General features: G+C 40.9%; 1 protein-coding gene across 1 annotated transcript in view; it reads left to right on the top strand.

The window, feature by feature from the left end:
- Ttc33 (tetratricopeptide repeat domain 33) overlaps positions 1-24,993 on the top strand; it is a 36,781-nt gene that overhangs the window by 2,580 nt on the left and 9,208 nt on the right. The window contains exon 2 of the mRNA XM_057789405.1: positions 871-1,092. Within this exon, the coding sequence (XP_057645388.1) occupies positions 872-1,092 (221 nt within the window). The 5' untranslated portion in view covers position 871. The remainder of the gene's footprint in view (positions 1-870; positions 1,093-24,993) is intronic.

Raw genomic sequence — 24,993 nt, 5'->3', positions numbered from 1 at the left:
AGATCCACCTGCATATGCCCCCCAGAGCTGGGATTAAAGACCTGGGACACCACTACAGGCTCGGATTCTTCTGTATCTTAAAGTCCACCTATGTAGCTAGGGAGTTACTGGATTTATTAGTTAATCCTGTCAGTGAGCACTGTTGAAGACTTCCAGTATTCATCTTTATTCTGTCAGCCGCCCTTTCTTTTCCTTAGCTTTCGAATATCATGATAGATTTACAAAGCCATTTAGTATATATTTTTTACTTATCCAACAGTTTTGTTGAGTCATTACCTGTTTATATGTTTAAAAACTATTCTATAGCCAGGTGTAGCGGCACACGTTTGTAGTGTTAGCACATGGGAGGCTGAGATAGGAGGATCACGAATCCAGTCTGAGCTAGAATTTTTAGTTCTAGAACAGCTGTATTCAGATTCCCATTCAATTTTATAATAAATACTTTGCTTGTAGTTCTTAAAGGAAAGGGTTTTTTGAAATTCAATCATACTATTGAAACAACTAAAAAATAGGAGTGACTTATTGTCGTCAGTTGTCCAGCCAGCGTTGTGGTTTATTCTTTCATACAAACAGTTCTGTCTTTCTTCAGGTTTTGCTTGCTACTGCCACATCTGATGTGTTACTAACCTGCTTCAATCTGTCTTGGGTTCTGTCTCAATTGGCAGAGGCCTGTTGGGATCCAGAGTTAGTCTGCAAGAGCACAGCACATCCATTAGGAAATGTGCTGTGAAGTCTTAGAGTTCTTGCTAGTTATTCCCTTGATTCCTGAGGAGGTGCTAGCAAGGCTGTGGTCTCCTTGGGTCAGTCTGTTTCCACCTGGTCGTTAGAGTACCTTTGCAGCATTTTAAAGCGGTTTCTGAAATTTTCCAGAATGGCTTCCTTTGGGTGGAAGAGGAAGATTGGTGAGAAGGTATCCAAGGCCACATCGCAGCAGTTTGAAGCTGAAGCTGCCGATGAGAAGGATGCAGCTGAGAACGAGGATGGGAGCTGGGTTCATGCCAGCAAACGGAGGAAGGAAACCCTCCAGGAAGGCTGCAAACTGAAGAGTAAGCAGCTGAAGGACGAAGGCGCTAATCTGGCTGAAAAGAAAAGGTATGCGTTTGGATGTTGATGATGATGATTGATGGAGGCTAGTTTCCTTTTTCTGGTTCATGGTCTCTAATGGAATAAAGAACTATTGTCTTAGGGTTTCTGTTGCTGTGATGAAACAACCTGACCAAAAGCAACTTGAGAAGAAAGGGGTTTATTTCTTCTTTCTCTTCCAGGTAACAGTCTATCATTGAGGAAAGTCAGGGCAGGAACTTCAGGCAGGGACGCCAGGCAGGAACCTGACGGGCAGGAGCTGAAGCAGACTCCATAGAGGAGAGCAGCTTGCTGTCTTTCTCCTCTTGGCTTGCCCAGCCTGCTTTCTTATATGATCCAGAACCATCAGTCTCGGGGGGGGGAGGGGGCCTACCCATAGTGATCTGGGCCTTCTCATATCAAACATCAATCAAGAAAATGTACCGCAGATGCTGGGTGGTGGTGATGCATGCATTTAATCCCAGCACTCGGGAGGCAGAGGCAGGTGGATTTCTATGAGTTTGAGGCCAGTCTGGTCTACAGTGTGAGTTCCAGCGTGAATCCCACACAGAAACCCTGTCTCGAAAAACAAACAAACAAAAAAATAGAAAATGTAGCACAGGCTTGCCCACAGGCCAATCTGGTGGGGGCATTTTCTCAATTGAGATTCCCTCTTGAAACATGATTGTGGCTTGTGTCAAGCTGATATAAAACTAGTCAGCACAGCTGTATCTTATAGATTCACGTTTTATATATCTGATTTCATTTTTTAAAAAGAGATGTTTCAGGCTCACTTGCAGAATTCCCATTTTCAAGGAAAATGAGTTTGTAATAGTCACATTAAGATGCATGTACCACCTTTTTTTTTTGTTCTGTCTAGGGGAGTGTTCGTGAAGCCTTAGTGCAGTGTGTTGCTTCAGTAGAGAAAAAAAATGACTGAATTATCCTTTTACTTTTTCTTTGCTTTTTGAGACAAAGTCTTACTGTGTGGCCAAGGCGAGGCTCAGACTCACCTCCCTGCTTCCCGCATCAGTTTCTGAAGTGCTGGGATCATAGAGCTATGCAGCCATACTGCTTGCCATCGACTTCTTGTGTACTTTTGTAAACATGGTGGGTACTCAGGAACCTGATAATAGTATCTTTTTTAAAACAATAATTTATTATATGTGCATTGTTCTGAAGTTGTCAGATCCCTGGAACTGGAGTTACAGATGGTTGTGAGCGGCCTCATGGGTCCTGAGAATTGAACCCGGGTCCTCTAGAGGAGCAGACAGTGCTCTTAACTGCTGAGCCATCTCTCCAGCTCCTGATAATAGCATCTTTTATTTATAGTTCTTCCCTAGCTAAATTACATATGTTTTTCCATATGTACCTCTTCTTTTCTCCCTTCCCCCTATTGATTTCTTACTTTTTATCCTCTTTCCTTTGCTTAGAAATTTCAGTGGGAATGAAAATTCCTTCACAAGTCAGTGGAGAAAAGAGAAATTGTTTCATGGAATATGTTGGAAAACAAGAAGATAGATAAAGGTGGACCTTTATTAATAATGCCACATAAGAGACAGGGCCTTGAAAACCTGAAGTCTAATCAGAAGGAAGATTGTCTTTATTTTTGAGATTAGGCTCCTATAACCCAGGTTGGCCTTGAACTTCTGACCCTCTTCCTGTCTCTACCTCCCAAGTACTGTGATTACATGTGTGCGCCATTCCATCTAGTTTCCTCTGGTGCTGGCAACGCTAGTCAAGCAGTTTACAAACTGAGCTGCACCTCCAACCCTGTAAAGTGTAAATATAAAGTTTACAGGTAATAGGAGAAGCCTCAAGTAGGGAGAATATTTTTAGCCGTGTTTGAGACAGGATGACAAGGTCTTATAGCTTAGACTGGTTGGGGCTTGTGATCTTGTTTCTCCCTCCTGAGTGCTGGGGTCATAGGCAGGTGCTACCATTTACCAAGCCATTACAACTTTTTACTGTGAAAAATGTTCTCTCTATATTAACATTGAAAGAATATTGCAACCCTATATTCTGTATTCCTAGACAAAACTTTTTATTATCATGTATTAACTATACATAATAATGGGTTTCATTATGGCCATATTCTATGTGTATATAATGTATTGTGGTTCTAATCACCTCCTGCTAGCCTCTCCTGTTGATCTCCTTCCCTTTCCCAGGTAGTCCTTACACCCTGATGACCCAGTGAATTTTATTAGGGTTGCCTATAGGTGCATGGGGTAAGTGGTTATTTATAGACATTGGTTACCTTAGGGTTGCCTATAGGTGCATGGGGTAAGTGGTTATTTATAGGCATTTGGTTACCTTAGTGGCTATACTCCTGAAGCAAGCAACCAACTCCCTCCTCTAGCAACCATTAATGACTTGCAGATCTTCAGGAAGTGGGGCCTCATGAGCCCCCTACTCAAAAATGCTTGATATTTGCTTTAGTACATGTACACACACACGTGTACATGTGTGGACATACACATACACACACTACAAATAATTATGTATTTAGGTTTTTTTAAATAATCTTTGAGAGTAAGTTGTAGACACCTTTCATTCAGCACTATTCTCCAAAGAATAAGACTATTCCCCTGCCTGACATGCCATTATCAAATATGTGAAGATTAACAATTCTATAATCTTAGTTTATACTTAGATTTTTCCAGCTTTAGGAATTTCTTTTTCTATATATACATTTAAAACCATGGCTTAAATAGAGTTCATAGATTGTATTTGGTTATTGTGTTTCTTCTTTTTTTTGAGTCTTTTTAGAATTTTATTTCTTTTTTTTTTTTTTTTTTTTTTTTGGTTTTTCGAGGCAGGGTTTCTCTGTAGCTTTGGTGCCTGTCCCGGGACTAGCTCTTGTAGACCAGGCTGGCCTCGAACTCAGAGATCCGCCTGCCTCTGCCTCCCAAGTGCTGGGATTAAAGGCGTGCGCCACCACCGCCCGGCTAGAATTTTATTTCTTAAATTTAATTAATGGAGCATTGAAACAGGTGGATTAGTGGCTTCCACATACAGTTACCCCAAAATCAAATTATTCATTGAATTTTCTTCGTTTTTTTTGTTATTATTAAATTTTTTTTAATTAAAAATTTCCGCCTCCTCCCTGCCTCCCTCTTCCCTCCCCCTCCCCCCAGTCCTCACGCCCTACTCCTTTTCCCCCTCCCTCTCCAGTCCAAAGAGCAGTCAGGGTTCCCTGCCCTTTGGGCAGTCCAAGGTCCTCCCCCCCCCGTTATTGTGTTTCTTTATTGGTGTCTTTAAATCTGTTTGGATCCCTTCCCCTTTTTTATTTTAATTTTATTTATTTATTATGTATACAATATTCTGTCTGCATGTGTGCCTGCATGCCACAAGAGGGTACCAGACGTCATTACAGATGGTTGTGAGATGGTTGTGAGCCACCATGTGGTTGCCGGGAATTAAACTCAGGACCTTTGCAAGAGCAGGCAATGCTCTTAACCACTGAGCCATCTCTTCAGCCCCCCTTCCCCTTTTTTAAAGATTTATTTTTATTTTATGTGTATGAGTTTTGCCTGCGTATGTATTTGTATACCAGGTGCATGCGCAGTGTTCATGGAAGCTAGAAGAAACAGGGACTGGAGTAAGAGGCAGTCGTGAGCGCAGTGTGGGTCCTGGGGACTGAACCTGGGTCTTCCTCAAGAGTGTCCAGTGCTCTTAACCACTGAGCTCGCTCTCCAGTTCCTCCATTAATTTTTAAAATTTTTTCTAATTTATTTATTTTTGTGTATGAGTTGTTTTTTTTTTTTTTTTTTGCCTACATGTTTGTATCTGTACCACATTTGTGCCTAGTGCCCTCGGAGGTTAGAAGAGCATGTTGGATCCCTTGTAACTGTTGTTACAGATGGCTGTGGGCCACCATGTGGGTCCTGAGACCCAAACCTGGGTCTTCTCTAAGAGCACCTCTTAACCTCTGACCTTCTCTCCAGTCTCAGTGTTCCTAGTAATTAAAAAGTCATTATCCTATTTAATATGTATGGGTGTTTTGCCTTGTGCATACATGTGTACCTTGTGCCTCAGAGTCTGGAGGAGAGCACTGGATTCCTTAGAACTCGAGCTGCAGATGGGTGTGAGCCTCCATGTGGGGCCTGAGAAAAGAGCTCTAGTCCTCCGGGAGAGTAGCCAGTGTTTTTAACTGCTGAGCTGTCTCTCTAGTCCCAAGGATCCCTTTCTAACCATCTAAGAGTTTTAGAGAGTAGTTATCAACTTTTCTTTTTTTCTGTCTTTTTTTTTTAACTTTTTGAGACAGGCGTTCTCTGCAGCTTTGGAGCCTGTCCTGGAACTCCCTTTGTAGCTCAGGCTGGTCTCACACTCGCAGAGATCTGCCTGCCTCTACCACCCAAGCGATGCATTAAAGGTGTGGTGTGTGCCACCACCACCCAGCTAACTTTTCTATTTGCTTCTTCCCTTGTGTCTGTATTTAATTTATTCCTCTGGCTCACGTACTTTTTGTAAATTGTTAGTTGGATGTAAAGATTTGATGGAGAGTAGTCGTTTTTGGTAAACTTTGTGCTGGATACCTCATCATGTGGGGAGATAAGTAGCATTAGATGGCCTTCTGTTGGAGCAGCTGTCAGAATGACACTGTGCCTCTATCTGTTTGCTTTGAGAACTATTCAGAGATATGTTTAATTAAAATCTTTTTATTTTGAAGCTGAGGTGGTATCTCAGGTGGTAACTTGCTCGCCATACAAACTTGAAGACTGGGGTTTGATTCCCCAGCACCTACATAAGCAGCTGTTTTGTGAGAGATGAAACACACACATGCGTGCACACATACACGCCACACGCGTGAGCCTGCTTACCTCACCTCAGATCGGGAACCCGAGACAAACCAAAGGACAGACACCACCAAAGTCTAGCTTGGTGAACCGTGAGTTTATAGGGTGCAGAAATAGGGCGAGGGTTACTTAGAGGACTAAAGGCAAAATAACTCAAAGAAAGCTGCGTCACCAAAGCCCACCCCCGCATGGCTGACAGCTCACAAAGCTAAGCTGGAGCACACTGCACAGTCCACAAGCAGCTCAAAAGTTTGGAGAATGTTTTTTCTAGGGCCCCGGTTGGTTTAAGCCTCTTGCAGGTAGCTCTGCTAGTGTCTGCTTCCAGGCCGCTGGTCTGGTGTCAGAGTCTTTGCAGACTGACTCGTCTGAGAGGGACTCAGCTTCAATTGCTTTCTCTGCCAGGAAGGGGCCTAGGGGATCTGGTCAGTTTCAGGGACTTCCTGAGGCTATTTCGAGTGGTTTACCTTCCTGCTTACAGTCCTTCCCTGCAGCATGAAAGGTTTGAATCTTGGAGGAAACTGTCACTCAACAGTCATATGTCCTGGCTTGTACTTTTAATCCTAGTATCAAGGAGGTAGAGATAGAAAGGAAGGTCATTGGAGCTTCCTGGCCAGCTGGCCATATCAGTGAAGTCCTAGTGCGAGACCCTGTCCCAGAATTGTGATGGAGGAACAGTATCAGTGCTTGAACCTGTGGCCTCCATGTGCACACACACACATGAGTATACACCTGCACATGAGTCACATGAACACCCTGCTACATACATATAAAGATAAAGAGTTGTTTTCCTTTTTTGTTTTATGGATCAAATCTTAGTCATTTGTCCTTGGTAAAGAAAATACCTTAGAAAACTTAGTGTTATTATTCTGACAACTTTTGATATGTTTTCACTTACTGTGATTCTTATAAGATGTATAAGTGACCAGAAGGAGTAATATCTAGTTTTTACTGTATGTAGTTTTTGGCTAGGGCCTTTTGCATGCTAAGCTTGTGTTATACCCCTGAACTGTACTCCTACCCTAGGAGTGGTGTCTGTGAGATAGAATGCTGCTCATATCACCTCAGGATGTGATAAAGTTCGGCCTGTGTGCTGCTGACTGTATCTCCGTGTGGTGTGAAAAGTTTGATCAATTTACCAGGGGCCACACCCTTAACAAAACCGACTTTTTTCCAGCAGATACTAGTTGCCAATATTCAATAGCTCCTTAGCTAGGAGGTAGAGAGAGGTGACAAGAGACGGGGGAGACGGTTCAGTCAGGAAAAGCCCAATTCAGTTTGGCTCCATACTCTCACAGACAAATATGCATGCACAGCCACACACATTCATGTACATGTTTGCACACACGTGTCCACCTCTCCTGTGTTGGGATTCTGTCTGACTTGAGCCTGTGCACGTCTTAAGCATGCTGTCATAACTGCCGTGAGTAGCTACGTGCAGCTACTCGGCGGTGTTGAGAAGATACTGTTGCCTGTGGTCATCTACATACCTTAGACACTTCTACTCCCTTTCTGCTGAGATCCCGGGCCTTGTTGGCAGCAGGCAAACTAAAGGAATGCTTTGATTTTCTTCCTTCTTTTTTTCTTTGAACTGGTAAAAAAAAAAAATGATTTGAGGTATTTTTGCCAGTTATTTTTATAATAAATCAACTGAGGCAGTAATATACTAGTTTTTAGATCTGCTTTTATTTTTGATTCTTGGGGAATCTTTTCCTATATTTTAACAGAAAGCATAAGTCGTGCATCAACTATGTGAGCATATCAAATTGCTAGGGACAAAAAGGTAGAAATAAATAGCAATCAACATAAATCAAGTTTTTATTTGTATTTCTGTCTGTCTGTCTATCATCTATTTGTTTATTTTGAGACGCCCTCACTTTATAAATATAGCTTTAGCTGGCCTGTAACACGCTATGTAGACTGACCTGGCCTCAAACTCATAGAGATCCTCCTGCCTCTGCTTCCCGAGTGCTGGATTAAAAGTGTGTGCCATCACACCCGGCTTTTGTTTTTGAGATAAGGTTGTGTACGAGGCAGGATGGTCTCACACTCAGGTCAGTTCTCCTCTTGTAGTTTGCAGATTGCTGGAAATACAGGTGTGAGCCATCGTGCCTGGCTGACTGCAGTTAAGATCTTAACAGCAGAATACTAGGTCGTGATTGTTGTTTGTAGTGCTTTAGGGATAAAGAGTTTTCTCTTGCAGAACTTTGCAGATTGACCATTGGGTCTTAGAAGAAAACCAATTTCAAGTTTTTCACATTTATGAAATTGCTTCTAGAACATCTATTAAAACATCTTTAGAAATTTTAGTAAACTCCTGGTAAAGTTCATTAATATCATTGTGTTGCCTTTTCTCGATACCACAATAATGTGCAGAGGGAAAAGCCATTGATTACTGTCAGGACATTCCTGTAGGATTTTCTGAGGTTTCAGCTTTAAAGGTAAGCAAAATAATTCATGTTTTCTGCCCACATCAGAGCATTGAGTCACATCACTAAAATCAGCTAGGCTGCATGCCTGGTTTTGAATGGAGAACACTTTAGAATCATGAAGGGGTTTTTTCCCTGTTAGCATAATATAGTATAATTTAGAATTATATAGGATATTTGGAAAATAAGGAGAATTAAGGAGATCTAGTGGAATTAAGTAATTTGGCTATTCAAAGCCAAGCAAAGATAGAAGTAATAGTTTAAAATGCCTAAAGCATGCTGAAGTTGTTTAAAAGCAATGTAGGAGCAGCAGTGAAATTGAAACTAAAAACAACCACACTGCCCAGCATCACTACCCAGCATCTTCCTATCAAAGCAGCTTTACAGTTTTCACTGCCTCACACCACACTTGCCTTGCGTTTCTTTGTCGACACAATTTCATGTGTGTGCATACATGTACATTCATATATGTGACTGTGTATGCATGTTTGTCTGTGTGAGTGTAGAGCCAGACTAAATTAAGGTCCTGCTGCCTGTTCGACAAGCATCTACTGACTGAGCTGTCTCCCCAGCCTCTCGTCACCATAGTTCTTCTGTGACTGTGTGAGGAGCTCTTTTCTCCCCTTTCTGGTGTTTTCCTGCTCCTTCTGCCCATGTCTTGTTCAAAGCTCCTTTCTGGTAGGCATTCTGCTCTGCAGTAGCACCCTGGGCTCCCTCTTCCCTGGCTCCTTGGTAGGCAGTCTGTTCTGTGGTAGCACTCTGAGTACCCACTCCCCCAACATTTTTTTCCCTTTTTGTATTTCTACTGTTTTAAAGTTACTTTAAATACTAAGTTACTTGTTTATATGTTTTCTCACTGAGTTTTATTGAGCATATAGCGTTATCTGAATATATTAATATGGCCTTATTCAAATAGGTTACTATTATCTCTTCTCTAGTGAAGGTTTCATTCTTTTTTTTTTTTTAAATATTTATTTATTTATTATGTATACAATATTCTGTCTGTGTGTATGTCTGCAGGCCAGAAGAGGGCACCAGACCTCAATCCAGATGGTTGTGAGCCACCATGTGGTTGCCGGGAATTGAACTCAGGACCTTTGGAAGAGCAGGCAGTGCTCTTAACTGCTGAGCCATCTCTCCAGCCCGGTTTCATTCTTTAGTATCTGTCTTTTATGGCTTGTTTGATCATAACAAGACTACTCTTTTCTGCTTTATTTTTAAATTAATTTCATTTTTAAAATTATTTAATTTTTCCCACTCAGGTTAGTTTCCCGTACCTCCTTCCTTCCTCTCCTCCCAGTTCCTCCCTGCAACCTCACTCCCTCTTCCCATCTACCCCTTCTCCCCATCCCTTCAGAAAAGTGCAGGTCTTCCATGTATATCAACCAGCCACGGTTTATCAAGTTGTAGTGAGACTAGGCACCTCATTAATGCTGGACAGGCAACCCAGCAGGAGGAAAGGGTGCTAAGAGCAGGCAACTGAGGCAGAGACAACTTCTGCTCCTGCTGCCAGGAGTCCCACAGGAAGATGAAACCACACAACTGGAAGACATGTGCAGAGGGCCCAGGTCAGTCCCATGCAGGTTTTCTGGTTCATGGCTCAGTCTCTGTGAGTCCCCATGACCCCAGGTCAGTTGACTTTGTGTGTTTTCCTGTGGTGTTCTTGGCGCCTCTGGCTCCCATAATCCTTCATTCCTCTCTCCCACACGATTTCTCAAGGCCCCCCGAATGTTTGACTGTGGAACTCTGCATCTGTTCCCATCAGTTGTTGGGCGAAGCCTTTCTGATGACAGTTAGACCAGGCATGACCAGGAGTATAACAGAATATGATCAGGAATCATTTCATTAACTTTTTTTTTCTTTTTTGCCAGTCATGTTTGGTTCTGTCCTAGGTCTCTGAGCTGTCCAGCCTCCAGTTCCTAGGCGTTTTCAAGAGTGGGTCTCAAACTGGACCAGTCATTGGCTGGCCTCTCCATAATTTCTGTACCACCTTTGTTCAGCATATCTTGTAGACAGGGCAAATTGTAGGTCAGCAGTTACATGGCTGTGCCGAGGTCCCAGTCATTTCACTGGCAGCCTTGCCTGGTTACAGGAGATGACTGGTTCAGGCTCTGTATCCCCCATTGCTAGGGGGTCTTAGCTAGGGTCGCCCTCATGGATTCCTGGGAGTTTCCATTACACTAGGTTTCTGTCTCACCCCAGAGATGTCCCTGATTCCAGTTGGCAAGACTACTCTTAGATTTATTTTGCAATTTGAATTTTCCCTATAATACTAATGATTCTTCATAATAGAAGACTGAGTTACTTTCTGTTCATCCCCAAGGTAGTTTTTTGCTTTTAAGATAGGCTACTTAATATAGTGGTTAAGAGTATGGATTTGAAGTCATTTTACCTCCATTCAGATCCTACCCTAATTATCATCTCTTTCTGTATAAATTTTGGGCAGGTCATTAGCTTCTCTGCCAGTTTCTGGTTTCCTCATATATAAATGATGATACATGTCTTTTTTTTTTTTTTTTTTTTTTTTTTGGTTTTTTCGAGACAGGGTTTCTCTGTGGCTTTGGAGCCTGTCCTGGAACTAGCTCTGTAGACCAGGCTGGTCTCGAACTCACAGAGATCCGCCTGCCTCTGCCTCCCGAGTGCTGGGATTAAAGGCGTGCGCCACCATCGCCCGGCTGATGATACATGTCTTAAAGATTACTGAAAGATTACAGAGCAAGTCCATGTAAAGAGAATGTAGCACGTTATGTCACCCCTAAGTAAATGTGTGATAGAATCTCTGTATTAGGATTTTATGTTACTGGTTTCTATCATGTACTACTAAGCTTTCCAGGAGTTTGTTTCTCCAGATACTTGTAGACTTATTTCTGACTAGGATTTGCCTTCTTAAGCTCCCAACATTTTAAAATTGGTATATAGTTTCAACCACTAGATGGTGATACTTGCATAGCTAAGTTACTGGTTTTTCTTTGTTCTTGTGGCACAGGTGTATATGTGTGTGTGAAGGCCAAGAGTAATTAGAATTCACTATGAACATCATTTAGGAAGGTATAATGACTGAAGTGACTTTGAGTGTTTTCACCATGTGATGCGTAAGCTCGGATTCCAACCTCAGTGTATTTAAAGTCAGTGATGTTGCTTCACATCTCTAGAAAAGAAAGTGGATGTAGTCAGTGTGGTGTGCTTATTTTCCTACTCTCATGTCCTTCAAATATATTGTATTTGTAGAGTATTTGTCTTTACTCTGTTGTAAGGAATACCAAATTCTCATGAGGGATCCACCTTTTCACTTATGCACCAGGATTCATCCCTTCTTGCCTTTGCAGAACATTTCCCTGAATATCTCCCAGTGTCTTTGTGTCATCTGTTCCTCCCTCTTATGCCTTCTCTAACTTACTGGCATGCTTTAGAACAAGGCATATTTGATGCCACACGTTCTAGCAATTCTTGGATCACTTTTGTTACAAACTCATTTTCCTGATGTAGTATCCTTTTTGACACTTCAGATTCTGTTCCCATTAATCCACTGAAACAGTCATACATACATACAACTGTCATACAGACTGAGCAGGTTATATTTAGAAACACACACACACATATACATGTATGCATGTAACAAATAATGAAAAAAGAGCATGAACAAGAAGGCCTATGAAGAGAGCAAGGAGGGGTTTGGAGGACAGATAAGGAAGGGAGAAATGATGTAGTTATAATGTCAAGAATAAAAAAAAAAGTGTTCCTAAGCTCATGGTGGCCTCAGATTCTCTATGTAGTAAGGGTGGCCTTGAACTCTCGATCCTTATGCTGTCACATCTTGAGTCCTGGGATTATAGGCATATGCCATGATGCTTGGTTATTGTTTTCGTTCCTTAAACTTGTGTAGTTTCCTTCATTTAGTGTTTGAATGTTGACAGTATCAAATATATGTGTCCGTGTTATCCTCCCCAGCTGTTGAAGTGTCTTTGTACCTACTTGGATATGTAAAATGTATCAGACTTAACAAAGCAGAGAACATCTGAGTTTTTACCCAAACATCTGCTGCTTTCTTGTAGGTGAAAGGCACTTGCGTTTTCCCCAGTTGCCTGTTATGAGTCAGCTCTGCTCGCTTACTCCCCCTTGTAGAGCTGTTCTGTCCCACTGGCCTGTAAGTCACTGTTGCCTGACAGCTCTCTGTTCCTGTAGCCATGCCTTTCTGGCGCCGTTATAGACTAGTGAGCCTCTCACTAGTCCATAATATAATGTTGAGAGAAAGGCCACCACCCCTTGACACTGACCAGATGAGACTGACTTGGTGAAGTTCTAGAAAGAGTGGTGGGTTAAGGCTGTATGGAACAGGCTTTGATTTGTGGGAGAACAGATATGAGAAAGAGCCTGTAGATTACCTCCCTCACCCCAATACATGGACTGCTTCCAAGGCGCAGTGATTTCATAGGTGTCTTTGAAGAAGTTTCTCAAAAGAGTGGTCATCTAGTTTATCTGTAGAGCTGTTGGCATCTTCTTGTAGACCTTGTGTTTATCCTTCTTTCCTTTGCTCCTTCCCCCATCTTGCTTACCTGAGATCCCAGTTAAGTTAGCCAGCAAGCTTTGACCTCGGACTTCATTCTAGATTCCTTTCTTTCCTTCACTCCTCATGCCCAGCCCAAGTTGAGTTTCCTACACCACATATGCTCTTTTACTCACTTTCAGTTTTCTCTTCAGTTATCCTGCTCCATTTGGTAGTTACTTTGTCACTGAATTTCTTAATAAACCTGCATTGGTTTCCTGATATCTGGATAAGATTTTTATATCCTAATAATTTATTCCTCTCTCTTGATCTTGAAATCTTTTATTTTTTTATTTTTTATTTTTATTTATTTATTTATTTATTTATTTATTTATTTATTTTGGTTTTTTGAGACAGGGTTTCTCTGTGGTTTTGGAGCCTGTCCTGGAACTAGTTCTTGTAGACCAGGCTGGTCTCGAACTCACAGAGATCTGCCTGCCTCTGCCTCCTGAGTGCTGGGATTAAATGAAATCTTTTAGAAGTGTAAATTATGTCAGTGTTGATAAAGCCTATGAAATCTCCATCACACCTACATTAAATCAACCTTTCCAGCCATAGCCTGTTAGGTTTCTCTGTGATCATGGCTTAACCTATTTCTCTAATATTGCTTTCCCTTTTCTTATAATATAACCATACTGGTTTGACTTTTCTGTTCCCTTAACATGGAGTGCTTAGTCCTGCCTTGGGTTCTTGCCTTTGTCTGGAATGGAGTTTCTCCAGATTTTCAGATTGTTGTTCTCTCTTGTCATTTCTGGTCTCAGTTCATGTGCATTCCTAAGAAGAATCTCCTGTTTCCCCCATTGTCTCATTGTGAGAAGACTCTTGGTTTTAAATCATATATACATTTGGACCTTGTCTTTTTCTCCATGTCCCCTTCTTCCCATATAGTATTTAGAATGTTCTAGAGGAATAGTAGAGACCTTCATATCTTGTAGAATGCAGCATTCTCAGTATCTAGAATGCTACCTCACCCAGAGAAAATGACCTATAAATATTTATAAAATAAGCCATTAACAAAATAGCTCATTAGATTTGAGCAGTAGTAAATTAGAAATGTAATTGGGAGCAAAGGAACTGACCACTGTGACATTTCCATCTGGTGAGTGAGCATGCTAGCTAACTGAGTTGGCTTGGTCACCAGCTGTTCTTTGCTTCGTTGTGGGGCATTATCTCACCCTGCCCTGTGTAATCCCTGAGCTGTTCTCTCTGCTTCCTTCCTTGTGCTAAATTAGTTCCATGCTCTTAAGGCTGCCTTTAAACTGGCTGAATCAGACTTCAGTCATTTATTAACCACAGTGACTTTAAACCAAGTTTTTATCTTTTAATGTTTCCTATCCAACAGCTGCAACAGGGCTGCGTCTTTGCAGTTTGTTCCAGACTGAAGTTGAATTAGGAGATAGGCTGTGGGGTTGGGAGAGACCATCGATTGACTTATTAGGTGCTAACTTTCTAATGCTTCCCAAGTGGAGAAACTAAGGGTACCACCGTCTACTTGTAGGGCAAGGAAATGAAGCAGAGTGGGAGAAGAAAGTGGGAGGGGCCCAGTGGTCTGTCAGGAATGAATTACTTTTCATTGCTTGCTTCACTTTAACCACTGGGAGCCAGCTCATTTGCTCTTTAAATATTTGTGTACTTAGGCAAGAAAAGACTCATCTGGAAGTATTGATTGTATTTTCAAAATAAAAGTGCTGGGTGAGGAGAAGACATGCTTTTCTTTTTGTTTTGTAATTTGTGTTCCATACAGATCTGTGGGAGGTGTGTTTGCACATGCACCTGTCTCTGTGTATATGCATGCGTGCATATCTGCCTAATGCAGTAGAAGGAGTTGTGGTTAGTGTTCTCTGTGTACACATGCGTGCATATCTGCCTAATGCAAAGAGTAAGTAGGAGTTGTGGTTAGTGTTCTCTTAAATTTCTTAGTTTATCTTGCTTTTTGTATATGGACAACTTTCTTGGATGATAGGATAAACCATCTTCCTTCTCAGCAGTAGGGTCAGTGACATTTTTGGGCAGGACAACCCTCTGTAGTACAGGATTGCTGTTTTCCTTACAGGCTGTGGACATCCTTGGCTCTGTGTGGCTCCTGCCACTGATTCCTTAAACTCATAGTGACAGTTGACAATACCTCTCTGAATTCCCATAAATGACATTGTGTTGTGTTGTAATAACTGCCTCTAGTTTATTCAGGCAGAGTGTAGAATTTGAAGTAAAAAGAACATTTGGCTAACATGACAAACTTTCATCAGTAGCTGAGCCAGGCAGAGATTGGTGAGCAAACCATTGCTTGTTTTTGAAAGTAAAATGTTTTATTCTGACAGAGTCATGGTCATATTTGCTCATGTCATGTCTGTGGCTGATTTTATGGCACAACGGTAGAACTGAGTAGTTGTGACAGAAACTGTAGTCTACAAGTCTACACAGCCCACAGAGTCTACAATATTTGCTAGCTAGGGCTGTCGCCATGTCATCCCTGCTCTAGAGACCAGAGGACTCCATGGGGCTGAAAGGCTGGAAAGATGCTTGGCACCTTGGACATCTAAGAGCTAAGGCCTCTCTGTCATACCTAGTCTCCCTGCCCTCCTGCCTTCCTTTTTCTCTTTCTCCTCTTCGCCCTCTGTCTTCTCTCTTCTTATCCCTAATCACAGTTCTCTAGTCATAGGATCTCTTATACTTTCTATTACTGAAATAATGAGATGGGATAAAGTAAAAATTAAAATTACTTATTTTATTTCTGGGAAGAACTTGTTTTAACGCCCCCTCATCACTTCCTGTGCTTTGTTAGCACTTGTTCCATGCTTCTCTCCCCGTTTAGAAGTCTCACGGGGCAGATGTAGATGGAGACTGTGATATTAGTGTTTTCTACGTGCACAGAAATTTTCTGTGGCTTAAAAGAATAGTAAAAAAAAAAAAAAAAGGAACAAAACACCTACTCAGGCCAGATGTAGTGGCACAGTCAGGAGGAAAAGGCAGGCAGACTTCAGAGTTCAAGGCCAGCTTGGTCTACAAAAGCAAGTTCCAAGCCAGTCAGGGTTACAGTGACGTACTGACTCAAAACAAACCAAAAATCAAACCTACTCTGATTTCCAAATTAATAAAAAAGTTTACAGAAGGACTAGAGAAATTGGGAGACATTGATGAGGTAGCTGTAGAAGGCACTGTGGGTTTGTAAGAGCCACCTTACTTACTGGCTTTGCCAGGTTTCATCAGTGTAGCTTGGGACTGGTCTTGTAGTCGCTCTCAGCCTTTGCTCTGTAAAAGGAGAGTGAGTCATGCCATTTTATAGGACTTTGAGTAGTAAAATCAGTTGTATGTTAAATAATTGTATTATCTCAATCCCTTTCCAGAAAGTCATAAAACATAATATACATTAAAAAGTAAAAAAACAAACAAAAAAACTATAAATAATATACTTTAAAAATGAGTTACTATAGAGTCAGTCAAGTGGTACTCATGGCTGGTGATTTGAGCCACCAGGAAGAGCAGAGTATTTTAATTTACTAGAGACTTCTTTATATATTGATAGATGAAGAGGGGAAAGACAGTTCTGATGTGGTGTTCACTAGGAGCTCTGTGAAAAGACATGATATATGGCTGGTTTCAGGGTAAAACTCCAGCTGAGCAGAGCAGAGATGTGGTAGGCCGTATAGACGGAAGATTGGGCAGAATGGAAGTGCCAAAGGAATGGTATTTGCTACCACTGTATCTTAGAACATCTATTGCTGTAGTATTTGCAGGCAAAGGAAGGCTCGTTGTGAATTCCAGAGAAGGAACAGAACTTTGCAGATTCCAGCTCCTCATGTTGTCGGGAGTTATACACTAACATTGTTTGGAAAGGCCTGGGATTACTCGGTCTACCTAAAGAAGCACAAGCACTTAATATTCGTGTGATGATTTTTGGATAAGTCATGAAAACTTAGTGCGTAATGGTACCAACAGAGTATTTGATACTGTATATACCATTTGATACCATATATATGCATGTATATATGTGTGTATGACCTCACACAGGTATAGGTAACCAGAAATTGGTGCTGTTTCTGGCCTTTGACTGGCTCGTGTTTTTTCCTGTTTTCCATTTCATACAGTCACATTTCTAATGTTCTGCCAAAGCGCACTGTACATTGTGCTACATATGGATTTTGTATTCTAAGTTTCTGCATGTAATTTACTAATCTTCTACTTAGGATTTTCATATTCATTTGATAGACGTGAAAGTCTTCAGTAATCTTCAGGACAGATTTGCTCTTATAACAAAAATGCGCCTTCCATCTATTTTTAAATTCTCCAAATAAGCGGAAGTGATGGTAGGACACTGAGCTCCATCACTAACCCAGATTAAAGTTTTAATTGTGAAATTTAACACTTTAGATTAGGTAGAGGCAGCAGGTTTTTGGCCTGTTCTATATCATCCCATGCTATAACATAAAGACTAGACTACTCCTGTATCTACCTTACTCCTCCAGGAATGATGATCCCTGTTAGGGGAGCTGAGTAACAATGCCACTGCCTGAATAGATTTTTTTAAAAAAATTTAAATAACATTGTTTTCATTTATTTTACATATGGACCACAGTTTCCCATCCCTCCTAGCCTCTCAGTGTCATTCCCCCCTTCCCATGTACCCTCTTTTCTCTACTCCTCCTCCGTTCAGAAAGGGGCATGTCTCTCATGGACTTGAACAAAGCATGGTGCATCAAGTTGAGGCAGGACCAAGCTCCTCTCCTTGCATCAAGGCTGGGCAATGTAATCCAGCAATCTGTTCTCATTGCTAGGAGCCTTACAAAGAGACCAAGATACACAACTGTCGAACACATGCAGAGGGCCTAGGTCAGTTTCATGGAGACTCCCTGTTGGTTCAGAATCCATGAGTTCCCACGAGGATAGGTCAGCTGTCTCTGGGTTCCCCCATCATGAGCTCCCTGGCTCCTCCTCTCTTTCTTCAGCAAGACTTCCAGAGCTCAGCACAGTGCTTATCTGGGGATCTCTGCATCTGTTTCCATCAGTTACTAGATAGAGTATCTCTGATGACAATTAGGGCAGTCACCAGTCTGATTACAGTAGATGGGCCAGTTCAGGCACCCTCTCCACTATTGCTAGGAGTCTTAGCTGGAGTTATCCTTTTGGATTCCCCAGGGGTTTTCCTGGTGCCAGGTTTCTTTCTAACCCCAAAATGCCACTCCTCTCATGAAGATGTCTCCTTACTCTCTGTCCTGTCTCCAACCTGCCTCCTGAACCCAACCCCCGCAACCCACTTTCTCAAGTTCCCGTCCCTTCATCTGCCTGCCCCTACTCCAAGTTTATCCAGGAGATTGCTTCTATTTCCCCTTCCAAGAGATATTCAATGCATAGAACAAACACAGAAACAAATTCAGGATTTCAAATTAATCTATAGAGAAGTTTCCCTAGTGCTATAAGCAGTATTTACCAGAATAATTTTGATAACCATTCAACTATTTAGTATGACATGTGCATAGTAGGCACGTGGCATTGTTCACATGTGGAGGTCAGAGGGCAACTTGTGGGACTTGGTTCTTTCTTTTCCCCATGAAGGTTTTGGAAATCAAACTCAGGTCATTAGGTTTGGGGAAAGTACCTTTATTGCACAGCCACCTTGCTGGCATGTTCCTAGAATAAATTTGATAAGGGGCTTTTCTAAGGAGAAAGGGATTGGATTTACTCTGGGGAGGGAATGAATTCCATTTACGCTTTTCCCTTTGCATACTTTGTGGTCTTATCATTAAAAGAAGACAAGACAGCTTGCTATGATCATATAGTTTATTTTCTTCTTTTATTTGGTCAAAATTATTCTGTGATATTGGTACTAATTTCTGCTGACTTGGTTTTCCTGACATTTATGTGGGAAGTGAATGTGGGCAGTAAATATATTTAATTGTTCCATTATCAGAAGTCAAACTTGGAAGATTGAAACTGACTTCTCACATGTCTCAGAAAAGCCATCTCTCGTGGGTATGTAAAGACGAATAGAACTGTGTGGTTATGGTTAGTGTGGTAAAACTCAAGTTTCTTGAACTAGATAGAAACTGCCATTGCTTTGGGAAATGACCTTCATGCAGGGTTGTGTCCACCCTCATGCCATGTCAGCTCTTTCTGCTGTTCTCACGGTTAATCTGTCGTAGATGATTTGGCTCACCCATACTTAATTAGAAACTACTGAGGGCATATTTACCCATTTGTGTAAATAAGCAGCCTAATTACTGGAATGGACTTATGATTAATCCCCTCTAACTGTATAGTTTCAGTATGAGATATCTCTACTGAAACTTGGAGCAGTTTAGGATTTATTTTAAGACATGTTTATACCTTTCCTTTGCCTAGTAGGACCATCCGAGACCTCTGATACACCGTCTCTGGTCCAGTTTCCTGTCTCCTATATGTGACTGTCTTATCTGTGTTTTAAATTTACCTGCTTACTAACATGTATTTTATTATTTTTAAACAGTATTTTAAATTTGCTTTTGAAATTTACATATTATGTAATATATCATTTCCATCCGTTATTTCTACCCTCCACTCCCCCTATGCATCCCACTCCCTTCCACTAAAATGAATTTTAACTATGGTCCATCTTTACTAGTGGATAAGCACAGAGAGACAAAAACAGGGAGTCTTCTGATAAGTATATTCTCAGCTGAGGTCAAACAAGGCTATGGTCTACCATTCCTCCAGTTGTTACTCTTGTATTTGGTATCCTCTTTGTGGTATTTAGCACGATTTTCCAGAGTTTTATGCTTTTTGATGATTTATGTGTGTTTACATTCACCAAAAGATGTAGTTCTTGAGTGCTATATTATTTAAGCAGGTTTATTGGATCATATAAAGACACGATATTAAATGGAGGAGCAGGGTTAGGGCTGAGTGAAGAATGCTTGCGAAGGTTTGCAGGTGAGAAGAGCTTCAAAGCAAGGGGACAGACAGAGTAGTGTCTCGAGACAGCCAGGAGGTCTGTGGGCTGTGAGGATGGCACGTTACCAAACAAGCTGTCTCCCAGCTCTAGAAATTACTTTGTTAATGAGAAATTAATGATGCTAGTCTTAACTTAAAATCTAAGCATCTGAAACTTCTATTTCTTACTATGCTAAAAAGGATTCTTAGTGGATTAACATAATTGTCTGAATTTTATAGTGTGCCTGTAATTGTATGAAAGTATTAATACCAGTATCAATTCAACAGTAAGACTAAATATAATTTAAGTGTTATTTTTAAATTTCAGGACCCTGCATGTTTCTTTGTTTTCATTTTTATCTCTTTACCACTGTGCTTAAACCAGGCTGAATTTCATCCTCCTCTCCCAAATAATATCAGACACATTCACAAATACTCATGTCTGCTCTTGCATTCTCTCTTTAGAATATTTTTTTGTTCAGATTTTCATATGGCAAACTAATTTATGTTTTTCAGCAATGACCCAAATAATACCATTTCAGGCAGGCCTCTTTAAACTGCTGGGACAGTGTGGGTTACTTTTAGTCTTCTAATTGTCTATATCTTTTTTACAGCAGTCATATTTATTCAATTACTCATTTGATGTCTGTTTTTTGTATTGGAGTGTAAGCGCTATCAAAGTAGACATTTTGTCTTTTTCATTGCTGTGTGCCCCGCCTGTAGCTCCTAATGTGTGTTGAATATACATTTGATTGACACTGTGAATGTGAGGCCCTGTCAGTCTGTTCTGATGATGTTCTTAGCAGGATTCACCATGCTTTATTAGAAACAAAGAATTCTGAAAATTGATTTGGTTAGAAGGTAGAGAAGTAATGTTTTTGGCAGAAAGGCGACTGAGATTTGAGTTTGTTGAACTAGCTAGTCAATAATATCTAGGCTATATAGGCAAGGGTGTCTTGTGATATGTTGGAATCAAAGAAAAAGTCTAGAGTATTCATAGTATAGTTATTTAGGGAAAGAAAAGTCCTGGCAGGGGAAACAACATTAAAAAATGCCCTAACAGCAGATGTTTGCCTGATGTACCTGAGGAATAGCAGAGTATGACCAAAGTGTAATTAAAGTGTATCATGGAAAGGGGTCAGGTCAGAGACAGAAAAGGTTGCCAGACTTTGTAGGCCTTGTTAAGGATTTGGACATTGTCTCAGTCACTGTTCTATTGATTTGATGAGACACTTATGACCAATGCAACTCTGTTGGCAGAAGCCTCTTGTTCGTTCCCAGCTGCCCAGACCTTGAAATAGTCACACAGAAACTATATGATTTGCAATAATGTTTGGCCAATAACTTACGTGTATTTTTGGTTTACTCTTATATCTTAACCCATTTCTGTTCATCTGTGTATTGCCATGTGTATTACCAGCAAGCTTCTGGCACGTCTGTTCCCAGTGGCAGCTACATGGCTTCTGACTCCGCCTTCTTTCTCCTAGCATTCAGCTTAATTTTCTCCGCCTAGTTCTATTCTATCCTATCACAGGTCAACACAGTTTCTTTATTCATTAACCAATAAAAGCAACACATAGACCAAAGGACTTCCCACAGCACAGCTCTAATAAGAGAAAGCATTTAATTGGGGACTTACTTGCATCATCAGAGGTTTAGTTCATTTTCATCATGTCAGGGAGTATGGTGACATGCAGATGAGTGCTAGAGAAGTAGCTGAGAGCTACATTCTGTGTGTGTGTGTGTGTGAGAGAGAGAGAGAGAGAGAGAGAGAGAGAGAGAGAGAGAGAGAGCGAGAGCGCACAAGTCTTCCTAATCCTTCTAATCTTTTCAAATAGTACCACTCTCTGGTGACTAAGCATCCAAATATATGAGCCTTTTTGGGCCATTCTTATTCAGAGCGCCGCAGGCATTTATTCTCAGCAAAGCTGAGAATTCTTGACTCCTTGAGTTTCTCTGCTGTGCCCTACTGCTGCTTGATCTTCCTGTCTTTTTCAGTTTGCTCCTCCCAGAGTTTTCACTGTCAGTTTCCTATTTTCAGAATCTGATAGGTTTATGTCAGCTGGCCCTGGCCATAGAAATCATACATAGTCAACTAGACATTGGATTGGTTTATTTGGATTGCCTATTTTCCTTTGTTCCAGTCAGCTGTGGCCTGGGTGGAAAAATGTGGTCACCTTGCCTTGAAAAAAGGAGTGGTTAAATCCAGTTTTTTATATCTATCAATAAAAGTACTATATATGTTTATATACACTCTAGTATGCTATAGGAAATCATTTTGTGATCTAAAGACACGAAATGTATCATATGTATATGAGAAGTACAATGCATTAAAAACCCAGATTTGTGATTTATTGTTGGTAAAGGTAGAGCTAGTAGAAAATACCCAGAATTGTGATGACACTTCATAAACTTGGGGTAGAACTGATAGATTGCTCGTCCTTCTGTACAGCCCCACAACCATGCTCATATGAGCAGCACTGATTGGACTTAATGGGTTATGAAGAAGAGGAGATAGAGGAAAAAATCAGGAGGGGGATGTTAAGGGGTGAGGAGTGCCGGAAGAGGGCAAAGGGAGAGGATATGATCATATCTCATTGTGTACATGGAAGGAATTATCAAGAAAAAAAGAAAACACAGTAAATATGATATTTACAAAAGATAAAACTGAGGTGAATAATGAAGAACTTTTGAGTAATGAGCGGTAAGATGGCTGCACTGTTTTCACATTATTAGAAAGTAACTCCTATAGTTTGAGTAGCCTTACACCTAAAATTAAACATAGTGTTCAGGTAGATGTGTTAAAAGCTATGAAGGAGCTGGACTTGGTGCTACACGCCTGCAATCTCAGTACTCAGGAGGCAGAGGAAGGCCTGTGTGAGTTTGTGGCCAGCCTGGTATGTAGTAAGTTCCTGTCTTAAAAGCCTTCCAAAAAGCCAGTTCATGGGATACCTTTCTCAACCTTGGTATAGCGGGGAGGGACTTGTTCCTGCCTCAACTTGGTATGTCAGACTTTGTTGATTCCCCCAGGGAGACCTTACCCTTTCTGGGGAGTGGTGGTGGAGGCTTTCAACTTATATCCATTTTTACATCTGTGTCTTCTTGTGTCTCCAATGTCATAGAAACGTTCTTAGATGATTGATTAACAAATAGAATAGATGAGACAAAGCCACTGAAGCAACTGCAGTTGTAGTCAGCATAACAAGAAGAGCAGAAATTCCTGCTACAACTAATCCAACAGCACGTTTCTGTCTACCTAAAGCTTTCTTAATTTCTTCAATTTGCTTGTAACCCATTGTCATCAAACCATGGATCATTTACATGCACAGCCAACATTACAAAAGAAGGTTGTTTTAAACCAATACACAGTCATCCATTCCACTTGAGAAATACAGTTAGTCAAAATACAATCAGGGCATGATACATTAAACATAATACCATTTATGGAGATTTTTATCTCTTCCACTAAAAGAATATAAGGCATTTGACATAAGCCAGAACAGTTCCTTTCGGGTGGGGGGGGGCAAACAGATTTTGTGGAACTGGATTGTCCTGCCACTGTTCCCATGGCAGCAGCAAGTTTCCAAACATAAGTCTGTGAAATTTTGTATTGGAATACCAGATTCTACCTGACAGTTCTCGGTTCCAAGATTCTGCTGCAGATAAAGGATAAGAGTTACTACAATCTTAATTTCCAGACCAGTCAAGAGTGTACTGAGATGTCCTTTAATGGGATAATACTAGTACATTGTCTCCACAACAGAGTCTCTTAGACTCTCGCAGTTCCTTTGTGTGTGGAGGAGATCGTTGAGGGGGTGAAGTACCATTTACCCAATATCCTTGAGGAAGTAATAACTTGGTATAATATGTACGTTGTTTATCATGTCCCATTATTAGTTTTGGAAGCACTCCAAGGCCATCTCTCTAAAGCAACATTCTTTGCAAAACATACAGGAATTCCTTTGCCATACCCAACATAAAATTTTCAAGTAATCTGGAACTCTTGTGTGGCAGGTCGATCTAAAAGTTGTGTTATCATTGACTGCCAACACAGTTTCCTTTCCTTCCAAACAGCAGGATGTAAACTAGGTGGATCAGGAACAAAGGCTCAGTAGGTCTCACTCTGGCTTTTTTGGATTATTATCAGCAACATCAGGATCAGTATTTTTTGGTTCCACACACCATATCAATTGAGCTTCTATTTTATCCTGTGAAAAAGCACAAACATGCTCTTTCCCTCTACCAAAACATCGTTGGGATCCTTTCATAAACCAGTAGATGGATTTACACCATTAATTTACGCATGAGACCTGGGTAAAAATTATGTGGTGGCACTTTCATGCCAAAATCTATTCATGGCAGATTGCTCACAGACATTTACATTTTAAACATTTAAAATTTTAAAATAAAATACGCATATGATGACTGTGGGTATAGCCCTAACTCCCCCTTTTTAATTATATTTTTAATTGAGTCTTAAGACTCCCATATGCCCCTTTAAGATTTCTGCCCTTGCATAGTGCGTCATCTAAAATCTCTGAGATGAGTTGGTTCCAGAGGCTGAAATTGAGGTTTTGGCATCATTAACTTAATGGTACCCAGACAAGAGTTATTTATTAAAGGCATGATTGACCAAAATCCCTGTGATGACTGACAGAGAAATTTTCTTTTTATCTAACATTCCAGGGAGGGAACATGGACAACGTATTTATTTCTGTAATTACTTCCTGCTGACCTTAGGACATTGCTCTCAGGGTCCTGGAAGATTACAATGTTAGTCAAAGGCAGTGAGGGAATTTAGAAGCATCTGGTTCATCGACAAACTAAACAGACAGCAATCAAATTGGCTGGATTGATCCACATCAGGTTTCAGAGAGTTCAGGACTCATAGTTATTTGGAGCAGGTTGTTATCAGCAGTTGATGCTTGGATGTATTTGTCCCCCAAGTGGGAACCTGCTGAGACAGATACAAACTGGGAACAGAAGTTAAAATTTATGAATTCACAGTCTCAATGATTAAGGAAGGGGAAGAGTCCCAAGACCAGGAGAGATAAAAAAATACCATAATTTTTTTAACTCATGAGAAAATGCCCTACAGGTTTGCCTACAAACAATTCAGTTATATGGAGGCATTTGCTCAGTTGAGGTTCCTTCCTCTCAGATGAATTTAGATGTGTCAAATTGTCATAAAACAAGCCAGGACAGACTGACATCTCTACCAAGTAGATTTCTGTAGGAGAACTTACGCATGGTTGCA

The sequence above is a fragment of the Chionomys nivalis genome, chromosome 15 (assembly GCF_950005125.1).
Source record: "Chionomys nivalis chromosome 15, mChiNiv1.1, whole genome shotgun sequence".
NCBI lineage: Eukaryota > Metazoa > Chordata > Mammalia > Rodentia > Cricetidae > Chionomys > Chionomys nivalis.
This window is presented reverse-complemented; position numbering and strand designations above follow the sequence as displayed.